We start from the raw sequence: 23654 nt of genomic DNA on the forward strand, positions 1-23654 counted from the left end.
TCATGCGTGCCACCTCGTATAAAGAGAACATCTATAAAATGTTCTACAGGTGGCATTGGACACCGGAAAAACTTTCAAAATGTTATAATACCTCCAATAAAAATTGTTGGAAATGCAAGAAGAATGTGGGAACCTTTATACATATGTGGTGGAGGTGCGAGAGGGTACAGAGATACTGGGCAAAAATATTTAGGATGTTAAATGATATAATAGGAGAGCCAATACCTTTTGTACCTGAGATAGCCCTTCTAAACATGCTCCCAGAAACATATGTCAAAACAAATAAATATGTAACTATATACCTACTTACGACAGCCAGATTGTTGTTAGCCAGTAAATGGAAACTAGAAGATTTACCCTCTAGAAAGGAAGTAATTGATAAAATGTTATCGATGGTTGAAATGGATAAACTAAGTTTGATGCTAAAAGGTAATAGTAAAGAAGCTTTTGAAAAAAGATGGAAAAGATTTTATGTATGGCTAGATAAAGAAAATCTGAATGACTCACAAGAATGAAAAATGTAACTCGAAGAGATAACTGTATGTTGAAAAATATTAAATAAACTTTGGGGGGGGAAAAGAAGAATGTCATGGCATCGACAGATAGGGTGGGGGGACCACGGTCAGGTACATCACCATCATTAACGTCCTCTTCAGACTCTCCCTCGTCAACGTCCTCTCCGTCCCCGTCATCTGGTTCATTATTTTGGCGGCTCACGGCAGAAGCAGAGCCAGAGGAATGCCCATGTGCGTTAGCAGGCGAATGCGGTGGGGATCAGCATTTTGAACAGCCCCCCGAGTCGGAAGCATGCGATAAAATCGGCTTCAAAATGGCTGCCGTAAGCGGCGGCATCTTCTTAGTCGCCTTTTTGGCGCGGCTTTTTCCCGGCGTTTTTTTAACATTGCGCCTAGGTGCGATCATCTTTTTGTGAGCCGCAGCAGCTGGACGCTCTCTCCCCCCTAAAACGTTGTCTGGTAGGGACAGGAATCAGTCGTCTGCTACCTCCTGGTCCATTTCTGTTTAAGCGGACCCTAACGTGCAGCGTTAAGATAAAAAGAGCTACAGCCTACTAGCCTCCTATAGCCACACAGCAGGAGTGGGGGGGGGGAGGGGAGAAGGAGGACGAAGGAGAGAAAGATTTTTTTTTAAACGTAGTAGAAGCAAAGAGATGACCTAGAATTAAAGGAAGAAACAAAGAATTTTTAGAGAGAGAATAGGACTTAGAGAAAAAACTAACAAAGGTAGGCAAAGCCTAGCTAGCTGCTCTCCCTCTTGAGGCAGGAAAAGAACTGAGCTAGGGGTGACTCCCACCACAGGAAACAGGAAGTTGTTTAAAGTTCCTGCCTCCCTGGATGATGGATGGGAATCACCCACAAGATGGCCTCCACCTCAGAGAGAGAAAGACTTACCAATTCAAAAGATATATCGAACTCTCAGGCTTTCTTTGGTAGATGGCATCCAATATTGGAAAACCTGGAAAAAATCTTGGAACAGATTAGGCCTGCTCAGAAATCACATTATTACTCATTTATACGAAAAGAATGGATATTGTAAATCTCCTTGAGTCTAAATGCTTTAATAGATGTTAATTTTATTAATGAATAGTTATGGTATGTGGGATGTCCTCCACCCTCTCAGCCTCCTTCTCCCAAAGGAAAGTCAGATGGGTTAAATAAGCAAGGTGACAATATACATCTTTGTCGTACTCCTTTTCCTATGCTAAACCAATCAGTTGTTCCATATCCGGTTCTAACTGTCACTTCTTGACCCTTATACAGGTTTCTCAAGAGACATGTGGGGTGGTCTGGTACTCCCATCTCTTTAAGGACCTGCCATAGTTTGTTGTGATCCACACAGTCAAAGGCTTTAGCATAGTCAATGAAGCAGAAGTAGATGTTTTTCTGGTACTCTCTTGCTTTCTCCATAATCCAGCGAATGTTGGCAATTTGATCTCTAGTTCCTCTACCTCTTCGAAACCCAGCTTGTACTTCTGTCAGTTCTCTGGGTTAAAAGCCAAATTATATTCTGTAGACAGGGCGGGACAGAAAGTCTTTTAAAAAACACATTCATTTACGTGTTACTAGGGGCTGCTCAGTCACAGCAGGGAACTAAAAGAATTTTGGCCTCAACAGGAGGGGAAAGTGAAAGGGGCCCTTCATAGCAGGGTTCCCCACAGTTGGCAGAGGGGAGAGCTGGGTAGCCTGACAGCATCAAGTGGGGGGGTAGAAGGCCATGTAAGTGTTTGCGCTACTCCACCCTTTTTCTTTTGATCTTAGTGTGAAACACTAATCTCTATACCCAGGGCTCTTTCTGTAGAAAAAGCCCAGCAGGAACTCATTAGCATAATAGGCCACACCCACAGCAGAAACTCATTAGCCTATTAGGCCACACCCCTGACAGCACCGCTCATTAGCACATTAGGCCACACCCCCATGTTACCAGAAGTGTGGTCATCCAGCCACACTCACCTTTTGCTTGTTATTCTGTTGACCTTGTTTGTTGTCAAAACCCAGGGGGTTTTTTTGTAGCAAGAACCCCTTTGCATGTTAGGCCACACACACCTAATGTAGCCAATCCTAATGAGTTTCTGCTGTTGGGTGTGGCCTATTATGCTAATGAGTTCCTGCTGGGCGTGGCCAACTTGGGAGCCAGCCGGAACTCCATTCCTGTGCGTTCCTGCCCAAAAATAGCCCTGTCTATACCATTTTTACAACATTTTTTTCTTCCATCACATAACCCAAGTTTATTTTCAAGATTTCCAGCAGGTGTCTCCTCCTGGCATTTTTAACAGTAGACATACTAAGACTGAATAGCAAACCTCACTGTTTCCAAGTTCACTAATATTACCGGTGATATTTTTTTAATTAATTCATTCTTGTCTCTCATCTTTCTGTTGCTCAGATATCCGGTGGAAGAGAACCAACACACACAAAAAAGAACCATGGAAATCAAATGGCATCGATCTCATTCTGATATGTTTGCTGACAATCTCCAGAGCATCACCTATACTACTGAAGGTAAAATAATTGGCACCATATCAGACAGTAACTTAATGTGTGCTATCTGCTGCATTATGAATTCTAAATTTCTCCTGGTGGACTGAGCCCTAAGGCTGAATTTAGCAATTCTGACAACTTCTGATGCTTCCACGAGCAGTTGGAAGGTTAGAAGTAACAAGGCTCAGGAGGATTTTGTCTATACCACCTACAGAGAGAAACTTTTTGACTCTTTGTGACAGAGAGATTTCCAGGAAAGAATTAGCCATGGGGCTGAAAGTATCTCCTAGCAACGAGCAAAAAATCTTCACTTGTAAGTCCCTCAACATTCAATTTTATTTTCAAGGAAACTGGGAGAACGTTTTAAAAAAAACAATTCTCATTGATTCTTAAACTTTCCTATGTGAATTTCATTTGCTATTTCTAGACTTTTAGTGTACAGGTCCCCAAGATGGTTCCTGTGGACTTTAGAAAGTGGGCAGGGACAGAAAGTGGGCTTCTGATTGGCTGTAGAGATGTTTTTAAGAAGTTGCTTCTGTGGCAGTTGCCACCACAGTGTTGGTTTTATTCGCACTCCCCTTACCCAGCATATTTTTAACTTTACCCCTCCCCCCCCCTGAACTTAAGCTTCCTGTGTGAATGAGCGTGAGAGAAATCCCCCCCCAAAACTGAATTCCTGCCTGAAGCACTGAAGAACTGCTATCAGAGTTACGCATAACTTCACTCTCTTAGTGGTTGGCTCTGCCTCCTATGGCAGCCGTTCTGTAGTTGGCTCCACCTTCTGCAGCAGCTATTTTGTGCCTGTCAGAATTGTGCCCACAGGCTCAAAAAGGTTAGGGACCCTGGTGTAACAATCACAGTAGAAGGACTGGGTTCATACCCTTACTCTACCACAAAATGCACCTGATGACACTGGGTCAGGGCTGTGGCATGGATAAGCTCTGAGGGAAACAAGGGATGTCACACTGAGCTCCTTGAACAACAACAAAAGTGTGTGGTGAATATGCAGTTCATGGATGAACCTTCACAAGAGTGGCTGGAGATAGCTCAGTCCTCACTAGTCAAGGCCACCTAGAAAAGTGGAACTCCAGGTCTGCCGTCTGGGAATCTTTGAGGAGCTGTTTGAGGAGCTGCCTTGTATGATTTTGCCCACCACCCAATGGTGGCTCAAGTGGTTAAGACGCTGAACTGCAGACTGTGGAAGGTCCGTAGTTCAGCAGTTCGAGACCCGAGTGTGCCGCATGACGGAGTGAGCTCCCATCTCTAGTTCCAGCTCCAGCCAACCTAGCAGTTCGAAAGCAAGACATTGCAAGTAGATAAATAGGTACATGACCACGGAAATTTCTTCGGACAGCACTGGCTCTTCGGCTCTGAAACGGAGATGAGCACCGCAACCCTAGAGTCGGATTTGACTGGCTTTCGAGCAAGGGAACCTTTACCTTTACTTTACCTTTATAGTTGTAAACGGAATGCCATAACTCTAAAAGACACTCACATCTACAAGAAACATTGCCCCTGGACTTCATACCACTCTAGGAAGTCGTGGGTACCACAACAATATGAACCCTCCTTAGGGGTCTTCAGGATTATTCCTCTACAATCTATGGAACATATTTCATGGCTATGCACACATTTTATTCTCACATAGCATTCCTCCTGCCTCAGGTTAGAGAGGCCCGAATGCTGTGCTTTGTAGGAGAGAACTTCTGTTCACCCCATGACACCATCTTGTGTAAAACAGCCTTCAAATACAGTCTCAAAACTGAGTACATGATAGCAGAGACTGTTTCCATGTCAGACATTGTTATGTGAGCCAATCCTCACGGCTAGCAAGAAGGCGCCAGCATATTAACAGGGAGACGAAAACCAGCCTTGGCAACCAAAGTTCTGTCAATATGCAATTACCACTATAAGACCTTTTTAGAAATTACTGGGAGGAGGGCCTTGCTTTGTAGGAGAGAACTTCTGTTCACCCCATGACACCATCTTGTGTAAAACAGCCTTCAAATACAGTCTCAAAACTGAGTACATGATAGCAGAGACTGTTTCCAAGTCAGACAAACATTGTTTTGTTAGCCAATCCTCACGGTTAGCAAGAAAGCACCAGCATATTAACAGGAAGACAAAAACCAGCCTTGACAACCGAAGTTCTGTCAATATGCAATTACCACTATAAGACCTTTTTAGAAATTACTGGGAGGAGGGCCTTTTGTTGCTGCCAGCTTCACAAAATAGCTCCAGTATACTGAAAGCCCCTAAATTTAATAAGTTTAACCACAGCAATGATACAATTCTAAACATATTTATTCAGAATACCCCTCCTTTTTTTTTGAAGTATACCTGCTTCCAAGCTATTTTACACATTCCACCGAATCTGCTCTTGCCATGTGCTTAGGTGTTTTTTAATAAGCAAACTATTGTTCAAATATCCACAGATCCCCATTTCTCCATTACAGTACTTTCTCTGAGACAGAACACAAAGAGGGGCTGGATTAACTTTTTTATTACATAACTCGTTACCTCTATTGGGAGAAGAAAGTTTGTGTCCAGTGGCATCTTTAAGAACAACAAAGTTTTATTCAAGGTATGAGCCTTCACATGTATGCACACTTCCTCGGATACAATGAAATGGAATTTACTGGTCCATACATAAAACAGAGATTGAACAGCAAATAAGAAAGGGAATATCACTCTGTAACTGTGTGAGTTTCTTTGTAAGGTTGATGGAGTTCCATTCCATGCAGCTTAATGTGGTGCCTTCCATGAATAAAGCTTTGTTGGTCTTAAAGGTGCCACTGGACTCCCCGCTTCCCCGCAGGACGGGCCTTTTGGGGCAGCCAAGAACAGCCGATGTCCCTTCAGACCTTCCTTTCCGACCCTCCTTATTCCCTCCTTCTCCCCTAATTACCCAGCCGAGGCCAGGAACTGGCCGGCCAGCCTTCCCTTCGGCCAGGACTCCCCACTCAGGCTTCAGCTGACCACTTTGCCCCACAGCATGCACCCCTCTGCTTGCCTGGGGACTTTGAGGGAGCCTCTGTTGCCCGTCCGCCCGCCCCCCAAGAGGCGGCCAGCTGGGAGGTCTCCAGGCCCCACCAGGAGGTTGGCATCTGCGCTGAGGGGGCGCCACAAGGCAGCCTTGCCTAGGGAGTAGAAACACCTTGAGCCGGCCCTGATGATGAACTGCAAACAGAGCTGACCCATTGTTGACAGGAGCAGAGAATAGGAAATAAGAACAAAAAACGTCTGAGCAACCCACCAGAGAGATTCACAGTAGAATCATAGAATCAGAGAGTTGGAAGGGGCCACACAGGCCATCTAGTCCAACCCCCTGCTCGATGCAGGATCAGCCTGGAGCATCCCTGACAAGTGTTTGCCCAGCCGCTGCTTAAAGTGAATTCATTCACAGCAGTAATGCCAAATATACCACAGCTGTGATCTCAACATGGTTCCCATGTGCACATAAAAACTCACTTGCTTCTTCCAAAGCATCTCAGTCCTAATATTCCTCCATCTACTGGAAGCAAGAAGTGCTTGGGAAGAACCCAGGGGGCATCACCTTTGGGTCTGCAGGAGAACGCATTTGGAAAAGGCTGATGCTATCACAGGAGAACTTGGGGCATCAAATCTCCTAACATTTTGTGGGAACCTTCCCTTGTGATTGGGCATGGCAGCTGTTTTATCATTTGTAATGTATCCAGTCCTGACCAGAATTTATACAGGATGGAGTGACATACAGTCAACTCACGCAAGTTTATGCTACCAGATTTGGAATTATTAGTGGACTTTAATTGGCCATACCTGAGGCCTACCCTATAGAACAACAATATACATATAAGTATATAAGGACATAACATCTGGCCTTATACTGCATATATATTTAACATCTTATGTAAATATTTTTTGGACTGTATGTCAACTTTGTATTTTGGATTGTGACCACTGAGGAAGGCCCTTTGGGGCCGATACGCGTTTGGTTCAGTTGCACAGCACTAACCCATCTATGTATGAATGTTGAGAAGTTTTTTAGGTCTGATTGTGAATATTTTAAATGAGTTTTAAGCTTTTTAAAATGTATACACCTTAATAAATTTTGTATGTTTATTATATGTAGTGTCAGCTTAACCCTTGTGGATTCATATGTATCCAGTCCTGACAAGTCCAGAGACAAATGTTGAGCTTCGCTCCAAGAGGCAATGGACTATGCGGATCCTAGCCCGCTCCAATCAGGGGGCTAGGTTCCTGGCCGAGAGCCAATGGGACTCTCGGCCACTGTAAATAACCTATTGGGAAGTGGGGGGTGTGTGTTTTGGGTGGCGGTTTCTTGGGGAATATAAGCCGGCCTGCGAGCCGGCCAAAGCTGTCTTGTTCCTGATCGAATAAAGTACGCTTTGCTGAAATCACTCTCCGTCTGCGTACTTTTCATCATTCGTCTCCCCCGACCCCAAAGGCAACCCTTTTATTGTGGTATTACCTTTTCTAAAAATTCCAAGTGCCCATAGGCTCAAAGATCCACGGGGAAACCAACCACAATGTGAGATGGAGAGGTCAAGTGACTCTAAGATTCTACAGCGAATGGCCCAGCATTGACAACATCTGGGGGAGTGGGGAGCTGAAGTTCTTTTGGAATCACAACTCATCTCCAGACTACAGAGATCAGTTCTCCTGAGGACAAAATGGCAAATTTGGATGGTGGACTCTGTGACATTATACCCCACTGAGGTTCTGCCCCTTTCCAGACTCCACCCCAAATCTCCAGGAGTTTCCCAACCTGGAGCTGGTAACTCTTTAAGAGTTCAGCTTGAGAAAGTTTAGTCTGTGCAAACTTACTCTGAGTAGGTAAGGAGTACAGTGAAAAGTTCCTGGAATTACTCTTAGTCTCCGATAATTCCCTAAATTGGAGCTGGCCACCCTATAACTACCCAGGGACTCACCCATCCAATCCAGACCCAGATGCCTAGAATAATACCCCAAACTGAATGAACCACCCCTACTACAATTCATATGTTAGGTAACTACACATTTCCATCTCTCTCTGGCCGCAGAAGAAGTGTTGCCTATATAGTTGTCATTTTCAGCATAAATCCTCTATCTGGATTGCAGAGACAGGGCTGAGGTTTTCCATGGTTGTCAAACTGATCCCTCTCCAGAACAGAGAGGTGCTGATTTCTTTTCCATGAGAACAGAGCTGCATTTTGATTGAAAACAAACCTCACTCCTATTTCTGTAAGAATAAATTCCCAGGCCAGAGGAGGTTTGAATTTGCTCCACACTGACAATTGACTTCACCCTGCAATTTAATGCGGGTGAAACTTGATAACTAACCAGCACCAACTTCCACTTTCCAACATCTCATTAGCATGAATCTTTCCTTGTGATTTCTGATTCTTGGATCTCTGCACTGTGAGAACAGTTCACACAATCTGAGACATCTCTGTGTTTAATTAAAGGTAAAGGTTCCCTTGCTCGAAAGCCAGTCAAGTCCGACTCTAGGATTGCGGTGCTCATCTCCGTTTCAAAGCCGAAGAGCCAGCGCTGTCCGAAGACGTTCCCGTGGTCATGTGGCCGGCATGACTAAACACCAAGGCTGTTCCCTTCCCACCGAAGTGGTCCCTATTTATCTACTTGCAATTTCTTGCTTTCGAACTGCTCGGTTGGCAGGAGCTGGAACTAGAGACGGGAGCTCACTCCGTCATGTGGCGCACTCGGGTCTCGAACTGCTGAACTACTGACCTTCCACAGCCTGCAGTTCAGCGTCTTAACCACTTGAGTCACTGCAGCATACCAGTGTTTAATTAGGAATGATTAATTTACAAAACACAACTTAAAAGATTCAGGGCATAAACAGCTCACTCAAACAACAAAACACATTATTTCTGCTGCTCTGATCTAGGTCCTCCTGTACCCTTGAGATGAAAAACAGCAACTGGATACTATTATATATCTTGCAGACTCACAGTGCTGTAAAATTGTTGTAAACTTGCCATAAAGCATACTGCTGAAAAATGCAACAACACAACAAGGTTGATCATGGTCAATAGACACAAAGATATGGTTTCCATGGAAAGCTGAAATGTAGGGGCTGCTATTTTTACTAATTTCTTTGGGTTTCCTTTTTAAATATTAACCCAGAGTTCCTCATTCTCTCACAAAATAGTTTTAAGAAATTGGGATCATTCAATGGCAGGAAGATAGGGCAGGCAATCTCTGGGTGGAGCCTGGAGTTCTCCTGGAATTAGAACTGATCTCCAGACTGGACGGATTCAGCTCCCCAGGAAAAAAAATGGCAGCGTCAGCAGGCAGGCTCTATGGCATCACATCCCTGCCGTGCCCCCTGTTGCCTCCTAACTCCACCCTTCTCAAACCTCCAGAAGTTTCCCGAACAGGAACTGGCAGTCCGACTTACGGTGACATTTACCAGAAAGAAACTCTTCTTCATTTAATGTCTCATTAACAGGGGGTATTAACTGAGACATAATGTTGTGATTGCTGCTAGCATAAAGGTACAGGTTCCCTTGCTCGAAAGCCAGTCGAGTCCGACTCTAGGGTTGCGGTGCTCATCTCCGTTTCAAAGCCGAAGAGCCAGCACTGTCCGAAGACGTTTCCGTGGTCATGTGGCCGGCATGACTAAACGCCAAGGCGCACGGAACACTGTTACCTTCCCACCGAAGCGGTACCTATTTATCTACTTGCAATTTCTTGCTTTCGAACTGCTAGGTTGGCAGGAGCTGGAAGCAAGAGATGGGAGCTCACTCCGTCATGCGGCACACTTGGGTCTCGAACTGCTGAACTACCGACCTTCCACAGCCTGCAGTTCAGCGTCTTAACCACCTGAGCCACCGCAGCTAGCATAAAGAGACCTTTTAAAAGCATTAAGCAAATACATGGAGGACAATTCTATCAAGGGAAGCATTAATGCTTGATGCTATTACGATGTCACAAGTGCAGAACTCTAGTACGAGGCAGCATTGGAAAAAATCCCCTTGGACCGCAAATCTCCAACTCCAGCAGGAAGGGACTCAGGGCAGGGCAACTCTCCCTCCCCAACCCTTCAGGAGCAGAAGCAGCCATTTCTTTCCCCTTCTCCTTTTACATTACTTAATTGCTCTCAACATTCTGAGCCTCCTGGAGCATATTCAGTCCTCATTAGACCAGCTTGTATAACCAGAAAGTATATTTCTGTATACCTTGGGCACTGCAGAGGAATAGGCAAAGATTACAAACTCTCCAAAGAAATACAAGAGGAAGTGAATGCAGCATCTTCTGAGGCATGTCAGATTGGAATAACCTTACCTATCACAGCACCTTTCAGTTCTGCCCAACAGCCAGCACACAGGAGGCTCTGGTAGCTGCAGTTAACAGGTCTTTTTATTCTGTCCACTGGAAGACTGCAACTGTTAAGTTCGAGACTCGACACAGCTAGTGAACAGTGAATCAGTTTTATTAAGGAAGTCAGAAGAAATCAGAACTAGACAAAAACACAGAGCAACAGGCTCTCTTTTAAACAGTCCGGGCTTAGGTAGCCACGCCCACATGTCAGCTAACAACCAATAACTATTTACAGATAAGGTCCAATCAGAGGGCTTCCCTCCAGAACATTGCCCAGCTCTGATTGGTCTATTTACAATCCTGTTTAGAACTCAAGCATAACATAGTTTTCAATACATAACAATTCCTCCCCCCTAAGACGGAACAACCTGGGAACATACGTAGTCTTTTAGGTGAACAGGAGGCTGCCTGCTCCGTTGTGACCGTCTTAATGTTACAACTGGGGGACTGCTTGGTGTTTCCCTGTTGGTAGGGCTTTCCCGTATACCTTGGGGCCAGTTTGCCTGAAAATTTGTCTTCAGGCGGGGAACTGGGTTCTGTCGTGATACTGGGTGGTTCTCCCTCGTGGGAGTTGTCCGAGCTCGGAAGCTCTACCCGTTCATTCGGAACGGGTACGTCTGCGACCTCAGTATTGGGTCCAGGGTCTGCCTCAGCCCACCGCTTCCTCAGTTGGTCAATGTGCCACTTGAAGACACGACCATCTGTAAGCCGTACTGTGTAAGTACGCGAACCCGTTGCCGGCGACCAACGATGCCCTTCAGCATAGTTCCTCGCATAAACATACTCTCCCTCCTCAGAACCCCTAGTCTGGTCAGTGGACTCACTGTGTGGGGGTCTGGACGTGGTTAGGTCCGGGTGCATACGGTCAAGGAGAGTCGTTAAGCGTCGGCCCATCAACATCTCTGCTGGGCTCCACCCTGTCACTGAGTGTGGCATGACGTGCTGGTGCAGGAGGAATGACGCCACCTTTTGGCTCGTTTCCCTGCACCAGGCGGCTCAGTTTCCTTCGTGGTCTGCACCATTCTTTCGGCTTGGCCGTTAGAAGCCGGGTGGAATGATGCGGACGTGCTGTGCTGGATCAGATTTGCCGCCAAAAATTCTCGAAACTCTGAGGCGGTAAAACAGGTCCCGTTGTCGGACACAAGAGTGTCCGGCAAACCATGTGTTGCAAAAATGCAGCGCAGCGCATTATTTATTTATTTATTTATACTTTCGGCTTGTATCCCGCTCAAACCCCGAGGGGTCTCTGAGCGGCTTACACAATTATTTGTTCCCTAACTAAGGCCACAATCATGAGGGGGGAGGGTGACTTCCTACCAGCACCTGGCAGTGGGGCCTATTCATTGCTTAATTAATTAATTAATTAATTACCGTTATTGCCGTCATTTTGGAGGTCGGGACCACCTCCAACCATTTTGTATTGTGTTGTTTGGGCGCCACAATTTAAGAAAGATACAGACAAGCTGGAACGTGTCCAGAGGAGGGCAGCAAAGATACTGAGGGGACTGGAAACCAAGTCCTATGAGGAAAGGTTGAAGGAGCTGGGTATGTTTACCCTGGAGAGGAGACGACTGAGAGGTGATAATGATCACCATCTTCAAGTACTTGAGGGGCTGTCATATAGAGGATGGTGTGGAGTTGTTTTCTGTTGCCCCAGAAGGTTGGAGTAGAACCAATGAGTTGACATTAAATCAGAAGAATTTTCTGCTAAACATTTGGAAGAACTTCCTGACAGTACTGAAGGCTCCTTAACCCCAAATGTGGTACTACATAGCTCAATTCAAGTTTACCACTTCTACAAAAAGTAGACCCAAGCTTTAAAGTGAAAACATTTCTTTTAATTATGCCTCTCTATCAATTGGAGATAGTCTTGTTGAGCTGGCAACAAAGCCTTGATAAAAGTGTTTGTTTCTAGCGTCTGTAAAACCAAATTGTTTTTGGCTATTAATCCACTGAGCTTTTAAGACCTTTGTTGTACCAATGACGACAAATAATGACACAGTTGTTACTTAGCAACCTCAACTGTTTTCAGAGGACTGAGGGGGGGGGTTGGGGGGGGAAAGCCACTTGATCCATCACCCCTTCAATAAAAGGCACATATTATGAATCAAACATGAATCATCTGCTATAACTAGCTTGTAAACATTCGATATTAATGAGCCTTTTCATTCTTAAACAAATGAGCTCCCCCTAAATGCTCGTGTTCCAATTGCTACGCTAAGAGATAGGGATCATGTTTCCAACAACAACAAAAAGGATTGCTGAGAGGGGGAAAACAACACCCGAGCACGACCACTGGATCTGCTGCTTGATTTAATATGCAGGATTTGCAGACACAGGTTTCAATGATGGCCACTGAATTAAATATAACGGTAAAGGTTTCCCTTGTTCGAAAGCTAGTCGGATCCGACTCTAGGGACGCGGTGCTCATCTCAGTTTCCAAGCCGAAGAGCCAGCGCTGTCCGAAGACATTTCCGTTGGTTGTGTGGTCGGCATGACTAATCGCCGAGGCGCATGGAACGCTGTTACCTTTCCACCGAAGTGGTACCTATTTATCTACTTATAATTTCTTGCTTTTGAACTGCTAGGTTGGCAGGAGCTGGGGCCAGAGACGGGAGCTCACTTCGTCATGTGGAACTAGGGTCTTGAACTACAGACCTTCTAGTCTGCAGCTCAGCATCTTAACCTCTGAACCACTGTGGCCCCTGGCCACTGAATTAGAGGGTTTTAAAAGAGGACTACATACAGTTTGGTGTAGTGCTTAAGTACACAGACTCTAATCTGGGAGAACCGGGTTTGATTCCCCACTCCTCCACTTGCAGCTGCTGGATGACCTTGGGCAAGCCATAGTTCTGTCAGAGCTGTTCTTGAAAGAGCAGTTCTCAAAAGAGCTCTCTCAGCCCCACCTACTTCACAGGGTAACTGTTGTAGGGAGGGGAAGGGAAAGGAGTTTGTAAGCCGCTCTGAGACTTCGAGTGAAGGGCGGGGTATAAATCCAATCTCTTCTTCTTCTATATCATCTATCAACAGCTAAGTGGGAACTCCATGTTCAGAGAAAGTATGCTATTGCTGGAGGGGGGGAGGCACCAGCAGAAGGTAAGTATTGCTTTCAAACCTTGTTTATGGGCTTCCTGGGGAGCAACTGGTTGACTCCCCAGTGCATGATACTGAACTATTTATTTGGTATATTTTTATCCTGCTTTTTCTCCCTGATGGGGACTCAGACACACTTTTAAACAGGTTTAAATACCACAAAATATAAAAACAAAAATTAGTAACCTGGTGGGTTTGTAATTCACAGGCCAAGAGCCTTTAAGGCTCTTGCCCTTCAGCTCACAGACACCCCCCACACACACCATAAATACCTGCAGCAGGAGGGAGAAAAAAGGCCCTTGACCTGATACAGTAGAACTCGTCTTATGAGGCTTCCACTTTAAAACGGCTTTAATTCACATTCTACGTGCATATTTATTGCTGTAATATCAAGTCTATTGGCTGATACAGGCTTAGCAGTCAGGGCACAGAATTAGATTTACTCTCCTGTAAACAAGAGAGGAGGGGTTCTTAGCAGCAGGGTGCAAGTGTGCCATTGGGGGGATAAGAAATGGCCAAATAGAAACCACCTTATGAGAAGTTTGTTACAGATCTTTTTTCAATTAGTTTTTTTCACCTGCCCACTTCAAGAAACTGGATAAACCTTTTGGTTGCCTCCACACATACTTTTATTTAGATCTCCTTCCAGGAAGTACATATATCAATGGGATTATCCCATTTTCCCCCTCACGCCAACCCTGTGAGGTAGGTTAGGAGAAAGGGAGGGAGAGAGCGTCCAAGCCCACATTTAAAGGATTGTCTCTGCTACCTAATGCTTGGCGCAAAGTGTTACAAAGTAAAGTAACTGTATCAAGACCAATGACACAGGCTGGGGGGGAAATCAATTTTTATTAGCAAGTTGGTTTTCCCAAGCTGGAAACGGGAAAAAATAGTTTATGTTCTCCAAACAAAAGTGATCCTATCAACACCTTCAGGGTGGACGATGTTCTCAATGGCAAAGACCTTAGTTAGTTCACTGTTTTGTTAACAAACAAAAACAACTGGTATTCTAATAATGCAACATGATGCTTCCACCCACAATGGAGCGACCCTGAGTAAAAGGCTCAAGTGTAAATAACATCTTCGTCAGGTCCCCGGACCCTGACCTGCTTAGCAGCTTTGCCTGTTGACAGTCTCACAGTTCGATCCGACACCACGAGAGTTCCCTTCCGCCTCACGTCCGCCTCATCTTCTGTTTCTTGGCTTGCCTCTTCATGTCTTCCAGGCTGCCCGCGTCAGAACTTGCCTGCCCAAGGGCACGCACACCTTGAAGACGGCTTGTCAGCTGCAGCAGCAAAGGGATCAGCTGCAGAGACAGAAAACACAGGTCTCCGCACTGGCCCAACAGAAAGCACCTAGTCAACCTTTCTACCCAAACAGGCCCTCGAGGCAACTATCAAATCATAAGCTTCAAGTCCATAAAACTAAACCAAACAAACCTATAACAAAACTCTGGGACATATACATACATACAGAGCTCTTTTTGTAGAAAAAGCCCGGCAGGAACTCATTAGCATAATAGGCCACACCCAACAGCAGAAACTCATCAGCATATTAGACCACACCCCTGACAGCACAACACATTGGCATATAAGGCCACACCCCCATGTTACCAGAAGTGTGCTCATCCAGCCACACCCACCTTTTGCTTGTTATTCTGTTTACCTTGTTTGTTGTCAAAACCCAGGGCTTCTTTTGTAGCAGGAACTCCTTTGCATGTTAGGCCACACACCCCTAATGTAGCCAGTCCTAATGCGTTTCTGATGTTGGGTGTGGCCTATTATGCTAATGAGTTCCTGCTGGGTGTGGCCAACTTGGAAGCCAGCCGGAACTCCGTTCCTGTGCGTTCCTGCCCAAAAATAGCCCTGCATACATACATACATACATACTTTTATCCCACCCTTCCTCCAAGGAGATCAGGTCAATGTATGTTGTTCTCTCTTCCTCATTTTATCCTCCCAACTGTCTTTTTTTAAAAAAGACAGGGGGGAAACTTCCAATTCTGAGAGTATCTGCACTTTCTCCTTTCGCTCACACAACACTGTAATGAATGGCAATGCAGGCAAACCTGGCTTGCTCTGGACCCCCTGGAGGTCCTTCTTCTTTGCCCCACCTCTTAAATTGATCCACTACCAGAAGTCAAACCAGGCAGGGAGCTCTGTGTATGCCACGGTTCTGACTCCAGGCATCAGAATGCCTGCATGGCTTCGGCAAAATAGGATCATGTAACGGAAACACCCCAAAAGAGGGGGAAACTGAAGAGACCGTTACCTTATCATGGTTATATCCAGCCAACAGAAGCAGCAGTGTCAGTGGCAAGGCAATGTAAGACCCTTGTGCGATATCTTGTTCCGGCAATTTTCTCTGCAAACAGACACAGTTATTACTTAATCTGTGAAAAGCATTTACCTTCTGTGTATCATGCATTTATTTATTTATTTGGCTTTCAGCCTGTCCTCCCTGGAAGCAGGCTCGGGGCAGGTTACAACAGCAGTAGATACAAAATATATAATTTAACAATTATAAAATACAATTACAGTACGCAAATAAAATCAACAGTAACAAATGATGGCACTATTTGCCTCAGCTGACTTTATCAGAGGTCCATCAGTGGCTATTACTCACAAGGTATAGATAGGGGCTCTGGGGCAAGTGATGCTCTGTCTTCTTGGTGCTTGGGGAGGGGTCAACAGTGGGAGGGCTTCTAATGTCCTGGCCCCACTGGTGGACCTCCTGATGGCACTGGTATTTCTGGACACTGTGTGATACAGAGTGTTGGACTGGATGGGCCTTTGGCCTGATCCAACATTGGCATCTCTTATGTTCTTATGTTCTTATCTTCACCTGCTCACACACAGGTTCCCTGTATGGTTGCAGGTGGATGACAGCGCAGATGGAAGCAAAACAGATGACAACAGTAGAGGGGGGAGGCCAGTACAAGCGAATGTCTGCCACCTCAACCATAAGCCTGACAGAACATCTCCATTCTACAGGCCCTGCAAAACTGCATTAAGTCCCGCAGGGCCCAGAACTCAATAGGGAGAGAGGAAGGTTCTGGCTCTGGTCGAGGCTAAGTGCACATCTTTAGGGCCATGGATCACCAGCAGGTCTTTATCTAACAAGCATAATGCTCTGCGAGGTACAAACTGGGAGAGACGATCCTGAAGGTATGTTGGTCCCAGACTACATATGGCTTTAAAGCTTAAAACCTTGAACTTGACCTGGAATTCAATTGGAAGCCAGTGCAACTGGTGGAGCACCAGTTATAGATATGTGCTCTTACTGGTGTTCCTGTAGGACCACATGTCACTGCAATCAGACCACCTGGAGTTTCTGGAGTTTCAAATAGAATCTCCAGAAATGCCACTGGAAACGCCGAAAGCCTTGCGGGCTAAATAAAAACTCTATGTTGAGAGCCAGTGAATATCAGTATTGGAAGCAGGGGGTGACCCACACCCACAGCAGAAGAAAGCTTTGGTTCTCTTTATCCCTGCATATGTAACTTCTGAGAGCATCAGATCATCCGGTGTAAGAAACAGGATGCAGGACTAGATGGATTTCAGGCCCTTCTTATGCAACCTGCACAGATTTTTCAAAGGCTATAAAGGCAGAGAGCTACCAAGACAAGTCATGGCTATGACTCATCCAGGGCAGTCCATTGTCTGAGGCCCTGTTCTGGGTGCCCCACTGTCGGAAGCTTCCTATTGATAAAGGCCTTCACTGTCTGGGTGCCCCACTTGTGGAATACTCCCCAGGCAAACGTGATTTGACATTGACCCGTCACTCTTTTAGGTACCAAATCACACCATTTAATTTCTCTAAGCATTCAGCAGAAGATTGCACCCCACCCCCTTTTTGTCCGTTGTATAACTGCAGCTTGTTCTTTTCTTCTAGAAAGATTTGAGTCTTACTGTAGACAGCATTGCCACCTCCGGAAACTGACTTCTAGATAGTTTTTTGTGCATATCAATTTGGATTTATTTATTTATCTATTTATTTTTTAATTTATATCCTGCCCTACCCCGAAGGCTCAGGGCGGCTAACAAGGGCACCGAGTGCCGGGTTAAAACAGTAAACACATAGTTTTAAAACAATAAAATTACAATAAAATACAATAACAAATTTACAAGCAGATTTAGACAAGATGGGTAGATCTTAACTTCCAAACGACTTCCTAAAATCTTATCATCTAAGCCGTGCCCAGGTGCCTCGCTCCCCCCTTGGGGGGCCAGGCAATCATGATGTTAATACGCCAGATCATAGGGGGCAAAGGTGGAATAGTGGTGGCGGCGGCTCCTACTTGAAGGCCTGGCGGAAGAGCTCCGTCTTGCAGGCCCTGCGTAACTGAGAGAGGTCCCGCAGGGACCAACTTTGACGCTCCAGAATAGAAAGGGTGTGCGGCACCTTTGCTCTTGGCTTCAGACTGGGTGCTGGTCCCTTTAACTAGGGCTGCCCCCTGGCGATCCTCGTTGGCCTTCCTCTTGTGAGCTTCCCTCACCGCTTCAGGTTCCCTGGTGCTTCCCTCACGACTCTGTGCCTACTGGAAGACCCGCCCAGCATCCTGGCCTCGTGCTGGCTCCGTCCCTTGCATACCACTCCTTGCCCATTTCCTCCTGGGTTGAACCTCTCTATGCTGCGAATGATGCCTCCTCCATGGACACTTCTCTGTGCTCCCTTACTTTGGGCATCTTCTTCCCGAACTGCTGCTGGCTTCAGCACCCATCACCATGGTTTCCTGCCTCTCAGCCTCCTCCTCAGCCAGGGTTCTCTCCCCACGCCTCTCTGGCCTCAGAGACCCATCTCATCCCTCCTGCCCCACCAGCAGCCTCCCTTCTCCATCTTTTAACATGACGCTTTGCGCAAGAGAGGAGCTGCGGTGGCTCAAGTGGTCAAGACGCTGAACTGCAGGCTGTGGAAGGTCGGTAGTTCAGCAGTTCGAGACCCGATTTGCCGCATGACGGAGTGAGCTCCTGTCTCTAGTTCCAGCTCCTGCCAACCTAGCAGTTCGAAAGCAAGAAATTGCAAGTAGATAAATAGGTACCACTTCGGTGGGAAGGTAACAGCGTTCCGTGCACCTTGGTGTTTAGTCATGCTCGCCACGTGACCACGGAAACTTCTTCGGACAGCGCTGGCTCTTCGGCTTTGAAACGGAGATGAGCACCGCAACCCTAGCGTCGGACTTGACTGGCTTTCAAGCAAGGGAACCTTTACCTTTACCTTGCGCAAGAGGGCCCAACCCTCTTGGCAATGTTCCCTCTGCCCCCCCCCCCCCCGGAGGAGATGGTTGGAGTAATCCAACCCAGATGGCCACAGTGGGGTTAGAAAGATTAATTTGGAAGAGAGGGAAGATTTTACAGCCAAAGAAAACAACCTCGTAAGAAGCGCAACTGCAGAAGAAGAATTGGAGAACAGGAACCTCCCCAAAAATAGAAACAGAACTTGCTGGAAAATCAAGAACCTCCTAAAATAGAAATCATTTGTGTAATGCTCAGAATGAAGTTAATCCAAGGGACACTTACACTGGGATTGAAAACCAGAGTGATGTGTTTGTTATAGCCAACGGTGGTGAATGAAACTTGAGGCAGCGTATAGTCATACTGAGATCTGGAGAGAGTCGAGTCTAAAAGCACCACGTAATTCTGCAAATTGGAGGGAATAAAAAAATAAGACAGACAACAAAGGAATTGCCCTAATGGAAACTGAACACGGGGTACTGGAATGTGGCCACTCAGTCCCAATGAACGACAGCCAGCACTGTCAACGGCTGCTGAGTAACAATGGAAGGCAGTAGATCGTTGTCTTCACCTTCCTGCTGCAGCCTGAGTTGCCCCTTTGGAAAAGAGAGGGTCCTTATTGTTCTTTTGCAATCTCTTCCCTCCCACAAGGAAAAGCTACTTGCTAGCCAGCCTGGTAACCTTTTAAATGCCACCCTTTCAAAGAATTCAGGCTGGCAAACACTGTTCTCTTTTATCCTCACAACAGCCCTGTAAGATAGGCTAGGCTGAGAAAGAGGGACCAGGCTCGGAATCACCAAGGAAGATTCATGGCACAGTAGGGATCTGAACCTAGTTCGCCCCAAACTTAGTCTGACACGCTATCACAATACCACATTGGCTGGTGGGGACAAACTTATTTTCATTGATTAAATATGTATACTCTACTTTTCTCTTGTGGCTCTAAGCAGCTTACAATTCCACATTTGAAAATAAAAGTACAATAAAACCCAGGCTAATGTCTATCCCCAGGAAAATGACCACAGCTTACTATTCATGTAAAAGCCCTAGTGAATCTGATTGCCTTACAGCATCTCCTAAAACCCAGCTTCCCAGGGAAGGAACCAGAACAATACCTCTCCATCTCGGAGCAGCGGTGGGAAGTGGAAGAACAAGGACTGCCCCAATGAGACGGTGTGGACGGGGTTGTCAAGGTTCTCACTTTTGTAAAGCTTCACCTGTGAAGGGAGAAAAGAAGAAGAAGAAGAAGAAGAGATTGGATTTATGCCCCGCCCTTCACTTGGAGTCTCAGAGCGGCCTACAAACTCCTTTCCCTTCCCCTCCCTACAACAGTTACCCTGTGAAGTAGGTGGGGCTGAGAGAGCTCTTTTGAGAACTGCTCTTTCAAGAACAGCTCTGACAGAACTATGGCTTGCCCAAGGACATCCAGCAGCTGCAAGTGGAGGAGTGGGGAATCAAACCCAGTTCTCCCAGATTAGAGTCTGTGTACTTACATCAAACTGTATGTAGTCCTCTTTTAAAACCCTCTAATTCAGTGGCCAGGGGCCACACCCCCTGACATCACCGGAAGTGTGTCATAAGGCCACACACCCCACCCCCAACGGTCCCGGCTGCCACCGCCGGCCTTGCAGCTCCACTGCCGAGCCCCATGAGGGGCCCGGAGGTGGACCTGCAAGGCCGGCGGGAGTGCAAGGAAGCCCCGCGAAGGCCCTCCCTGGGCCCCCAGGCAGGCAGGGGTGGGGAGAGGCAGGGAGGAAGCAACTTACCCTCCCTCTTCTCCTGCCTCCTCCTGGCTGAATGAGGGCTGGAAGCGGGGCGGCCGGAAGCAGGGGGCGGGGCTTCGTAATGTGCCCCGCCCCCCGTACCTCACCCGGGGGAACTGCGATCCCCCCCAAAATGACCTCTGTTTATACCCTCCCACTCCTCCTGATTTGGTTTGATGTTTGGTGTGGTGGTTAAGTGCGCAGACTCTAATCTGGGAGAACCAGGTTTGAGTCCCCACTCCTCCACTCGCAGCTGCTGGATGACCTTGGGCAAGCCATAGTTCTATCAGAGGAGAGGAGACTGCAGCTCCTCCTCCTTCTCCCCAGCCTCCTTTTACCCGCTGTTGGCCTGTAGCCTCCAGACTTCTTTGCAGAGCTCACGCTTCCATTGCATGAGTTCTACATTCTGGAGAGTAATGGTGCCTTTTATCCAGGGGTCAAAGATACAGGCCAGCTTGCTTTGGACCCCCTGCAGGTCCAAGGTGATGCCCAACTTCCTGATATCGGCACAACATCCTTGTATATTTTTGGCAAAAGATAAAATTGTGGAGTTCTATTGTCAGACTGTAGCAGACAGTCATAGGTAGATCTTGATATATCACCTGCCAGCAATGCTCCCTCTGAGCTGTGAGCGAAAACTCTACTTTGTGAGCTACTGGCATGAAAGTTGTAAGCGAGCAATTTGGCTACTGCATAAATTAGATTGCTCTGGAGCCATCCTTCCTGAGCTAGGACAGAAATGTGTGAGCCAGAGGCTAAAAAACTGTGAGCTAGCTCACACTAACTCAGCTTAGAGGGAACGCTGCCTGCCAGTAAAGTTTCATCCAAAATATTAACAATTTCTCTCTTAATACCAAAAATGGGGTCCTCAGCACAGTTCCCACTAAGCTGCACTAGGGGGTGCTGGCGCACAAAAGTTTAACAGGCAGCTTAAGAACATAAGCGAAGCCAATGTTGGATCAGGCCAAAAGCCCATCCAGTCCAACACTCTGTCACACAGTGGCCAAAAATACCAGGTGCCATCAGGAGGTCCAGCAGTGGGGCCAGGACACTAGAAGCCCTCCCACTGTTGACCCCCCCTCCCCCCCAAGCAACAAGAATACAGAGCATCACTTGCCCCAAAGTCCCTATCTATACCTTGTGGCTGATAGCCACCGAAGGACCTCTGCTCCGTATGTTTATCCAATTCCCTCTTGAAGCCATCCATGCTTGTAGCCGCCACCACCTCCTGTGGCAGTGAATTCCGTGTGTTAATCACTCTTTGGGTGAAGAAGCACTTCCTTTTATCTGTTCTAACCCGACCGCTCAGCAATTTAATGGGAGTGCCCACGAGTTCTTGTATTGTGAGAAAGGGAGAAAAGTACCTCTTTCTCTACCTACTCTATCCCAAGCGTAATCTTATAAACCTCGATCATGTCACCCCTCAGCTGTCGTCTCTCCAAGCTAAAGGGCCCCAAGTAAGACACATCCAGCAAGTCCCCAAGAGTCTTATCCATGTGCCTAACTGTCTATACTTCTCCAGGTCACCTTGGCCTCAAGGGTGCAAACTTGTTCCCTGAGATCCAGGAGTCCCTTGCACCGAGCACACACCCATGACTTCTCTCCAGCTAGCAGATAGTCATACATGTTGCACTCAGTGCAATACACTAAGATGAAGTTAGTCTCATTATGCTCAATACAACTTACTCCTGGGGACTTCCAAAGCACTTCCTATTCAGGGAAGAGATACTTTGAGCATGAGGAAACACAGTGGTGGATACCATGTTGGAAATCACTGACTTAAGACTTCAGGAGGATTGCTCACAAATAACATCCATGTGAAGAAAAATCCTTCCTTTGGAGGAAGTCCCAGAGAGAGCTGGAAAATACACTTACCCATAAGGTGGGGAGATGCTCTGATGAGGTGATAACATTTCCACTTAGGTCAAATTGGTTAATTTGGCGGAAAGCGATAATATTCACATCCCCGATGTCGTCGTTGCCAACCTACAATATGCAAGCACACACTGCTGGCCAGATGGAAAGTTTGAGATTAAATATGAACGCCATATCGGCTGCTCATATCAGCTCATACAGCAATTAAAAATGGAACATTCATGCACATTTCAAGTGCAGAGAAATATGCCTTGTGCTGCATAAAAGCAACATCGTGCATGAAATAACTTGAAAAGACGACTCCAGGCAGAATTAGAAAACATATACAGCCCTCAGACTTTCAAATCTAAAACTGAAATTAAGGAGTTTGATAGCAATGATCCCCTGGAATCATTGCTATCAATGGAATCCAATGGAAGTTTGCATTCTTTTGACTGGTTGTTACCTGCCCCAGGAACTCCTTGGAGCTGAATGGCAGGATATAAACTGGTTAAATAAACACAAATACTACCCATAGCATCTATCTTTATTCTTCCCCTGCAATCCCTTGAATTCATGCTAATTTTCACATGGATGGAAAGACAAGCACAGGCTGGGAGGAGGGGGAAAAATAGCTTTTTTACCACCCATGGTTTTCTGGAAAAGATCTGTTTGTATTAATTGGTACAGACTCCTTTCTCTCCTGTTAAATGTATAGCCTTAATGAATTCTGGGTTCCTCTTTTGCTGAATGGACGGATGTGTCCTGGGAGTCTTTAGCAGGTACCAAAAAGGTAAGGGTACAGAGTTGCTTATGTGAATGACCAACAGGAAAGGGAACGTGAGTGCAACATCTACTGGGGTTTACAGGCAAGGGAGTTTGATTCAGTCTAGTCAAGCAAAAGCCTCTTGGTCTATTAGATTTAATGCAGAGTTTACAGACCATAAAAAGAGAGAAAGCGGCAGGAATGATATCAGCCATGTATATAACTCGTTCAGTAAACCAGTCATTGAAAAAGGTCCACAGAGACAGAAAATTAGACGCAAGAAAAAGTGGGCAACCAGAATGCTGCATACTGTCAGTTAACACTGCCATTTCCCTGGAAGTTGGGGGGGGGATTCTCCTCTCCTCTGCCTGGTACACGAACAATGTCTCCTGTCTGGGTTGTTATCTGCTTATGCTTTTCTGACATTGGAGTTCCAGCTGCTTCTAACCTGCTGGGAACAAACGACTCCTATTTTGCCCGCTCTCTTTTCTCTCCCCCCCCCCGCGTGCACAATGCACAATGCTCAGGGGTAATTTCCTGCAGGAGCGCACAGGAGCGGTAAAGAGCCCAGGGGGCGGGCACATGCAACAAGCCCACCCCCCTGCCCCCCGCAGCCCTCCGC

At 46.4% G+C, this 23654-nt stretch overlaps 1 protein-coding gene across 1 annotated transcript in view; it reads right to left on the reverse strand.

The window, feature by feature from the left end:
- Nucleotides 1-14231: 14231 nt before the first annotated feature.
- LOC107121260 (nodal modulator 1-like) overlaps nucleotides 14232-23654 on the reverse strand; it is a 52839-nt gene continuing 43416 nt past the window's right edge. Inside the window, exons 27-31 of the mRNA XM_015424144.1 lie at nucleotides 22288-22398; nucleotides 19765-19866; nucleotides 18935-19054; nucleotides 15687-15779; nucleotides 14232-14721 (exon numbers count right to left, since the gene is read on the reverse strand). Coding sequence (XP_015279630.1) covers nucleotides 14590-14721; nucleotides 15687-15779; nucleotides 18935-19054; nucleotides 19765-19866; nucleotides 22288-22398 — 558 coding nt within the window. The 3' untranslated portion in view covers nucleotides 14232-14589. The remainder of the gene's footprint in view (nucleotides 14722-15686; nucleotides 15780-18934; nucleotides 19055-19764; nucleotides 19867-22287; nucleotides 22399-23654) is intronic.

Source organism: Gekko japonicus, unplaced genomic scaffold (genome assembly GCF_001447785.1).
Source record: "Gekko japonicus isolate JY-2015 unplaced genomic scaffold, Gekko_japonicus_V1.1 scaffold1298, whole genome shotgun sequence".
Taxonomy (NCBI): Eukaryota; Metazoa; Chordata; class Lepidosauria; order Squamata; family Gekkonidae; genus Gekko; species Gekko japonicus.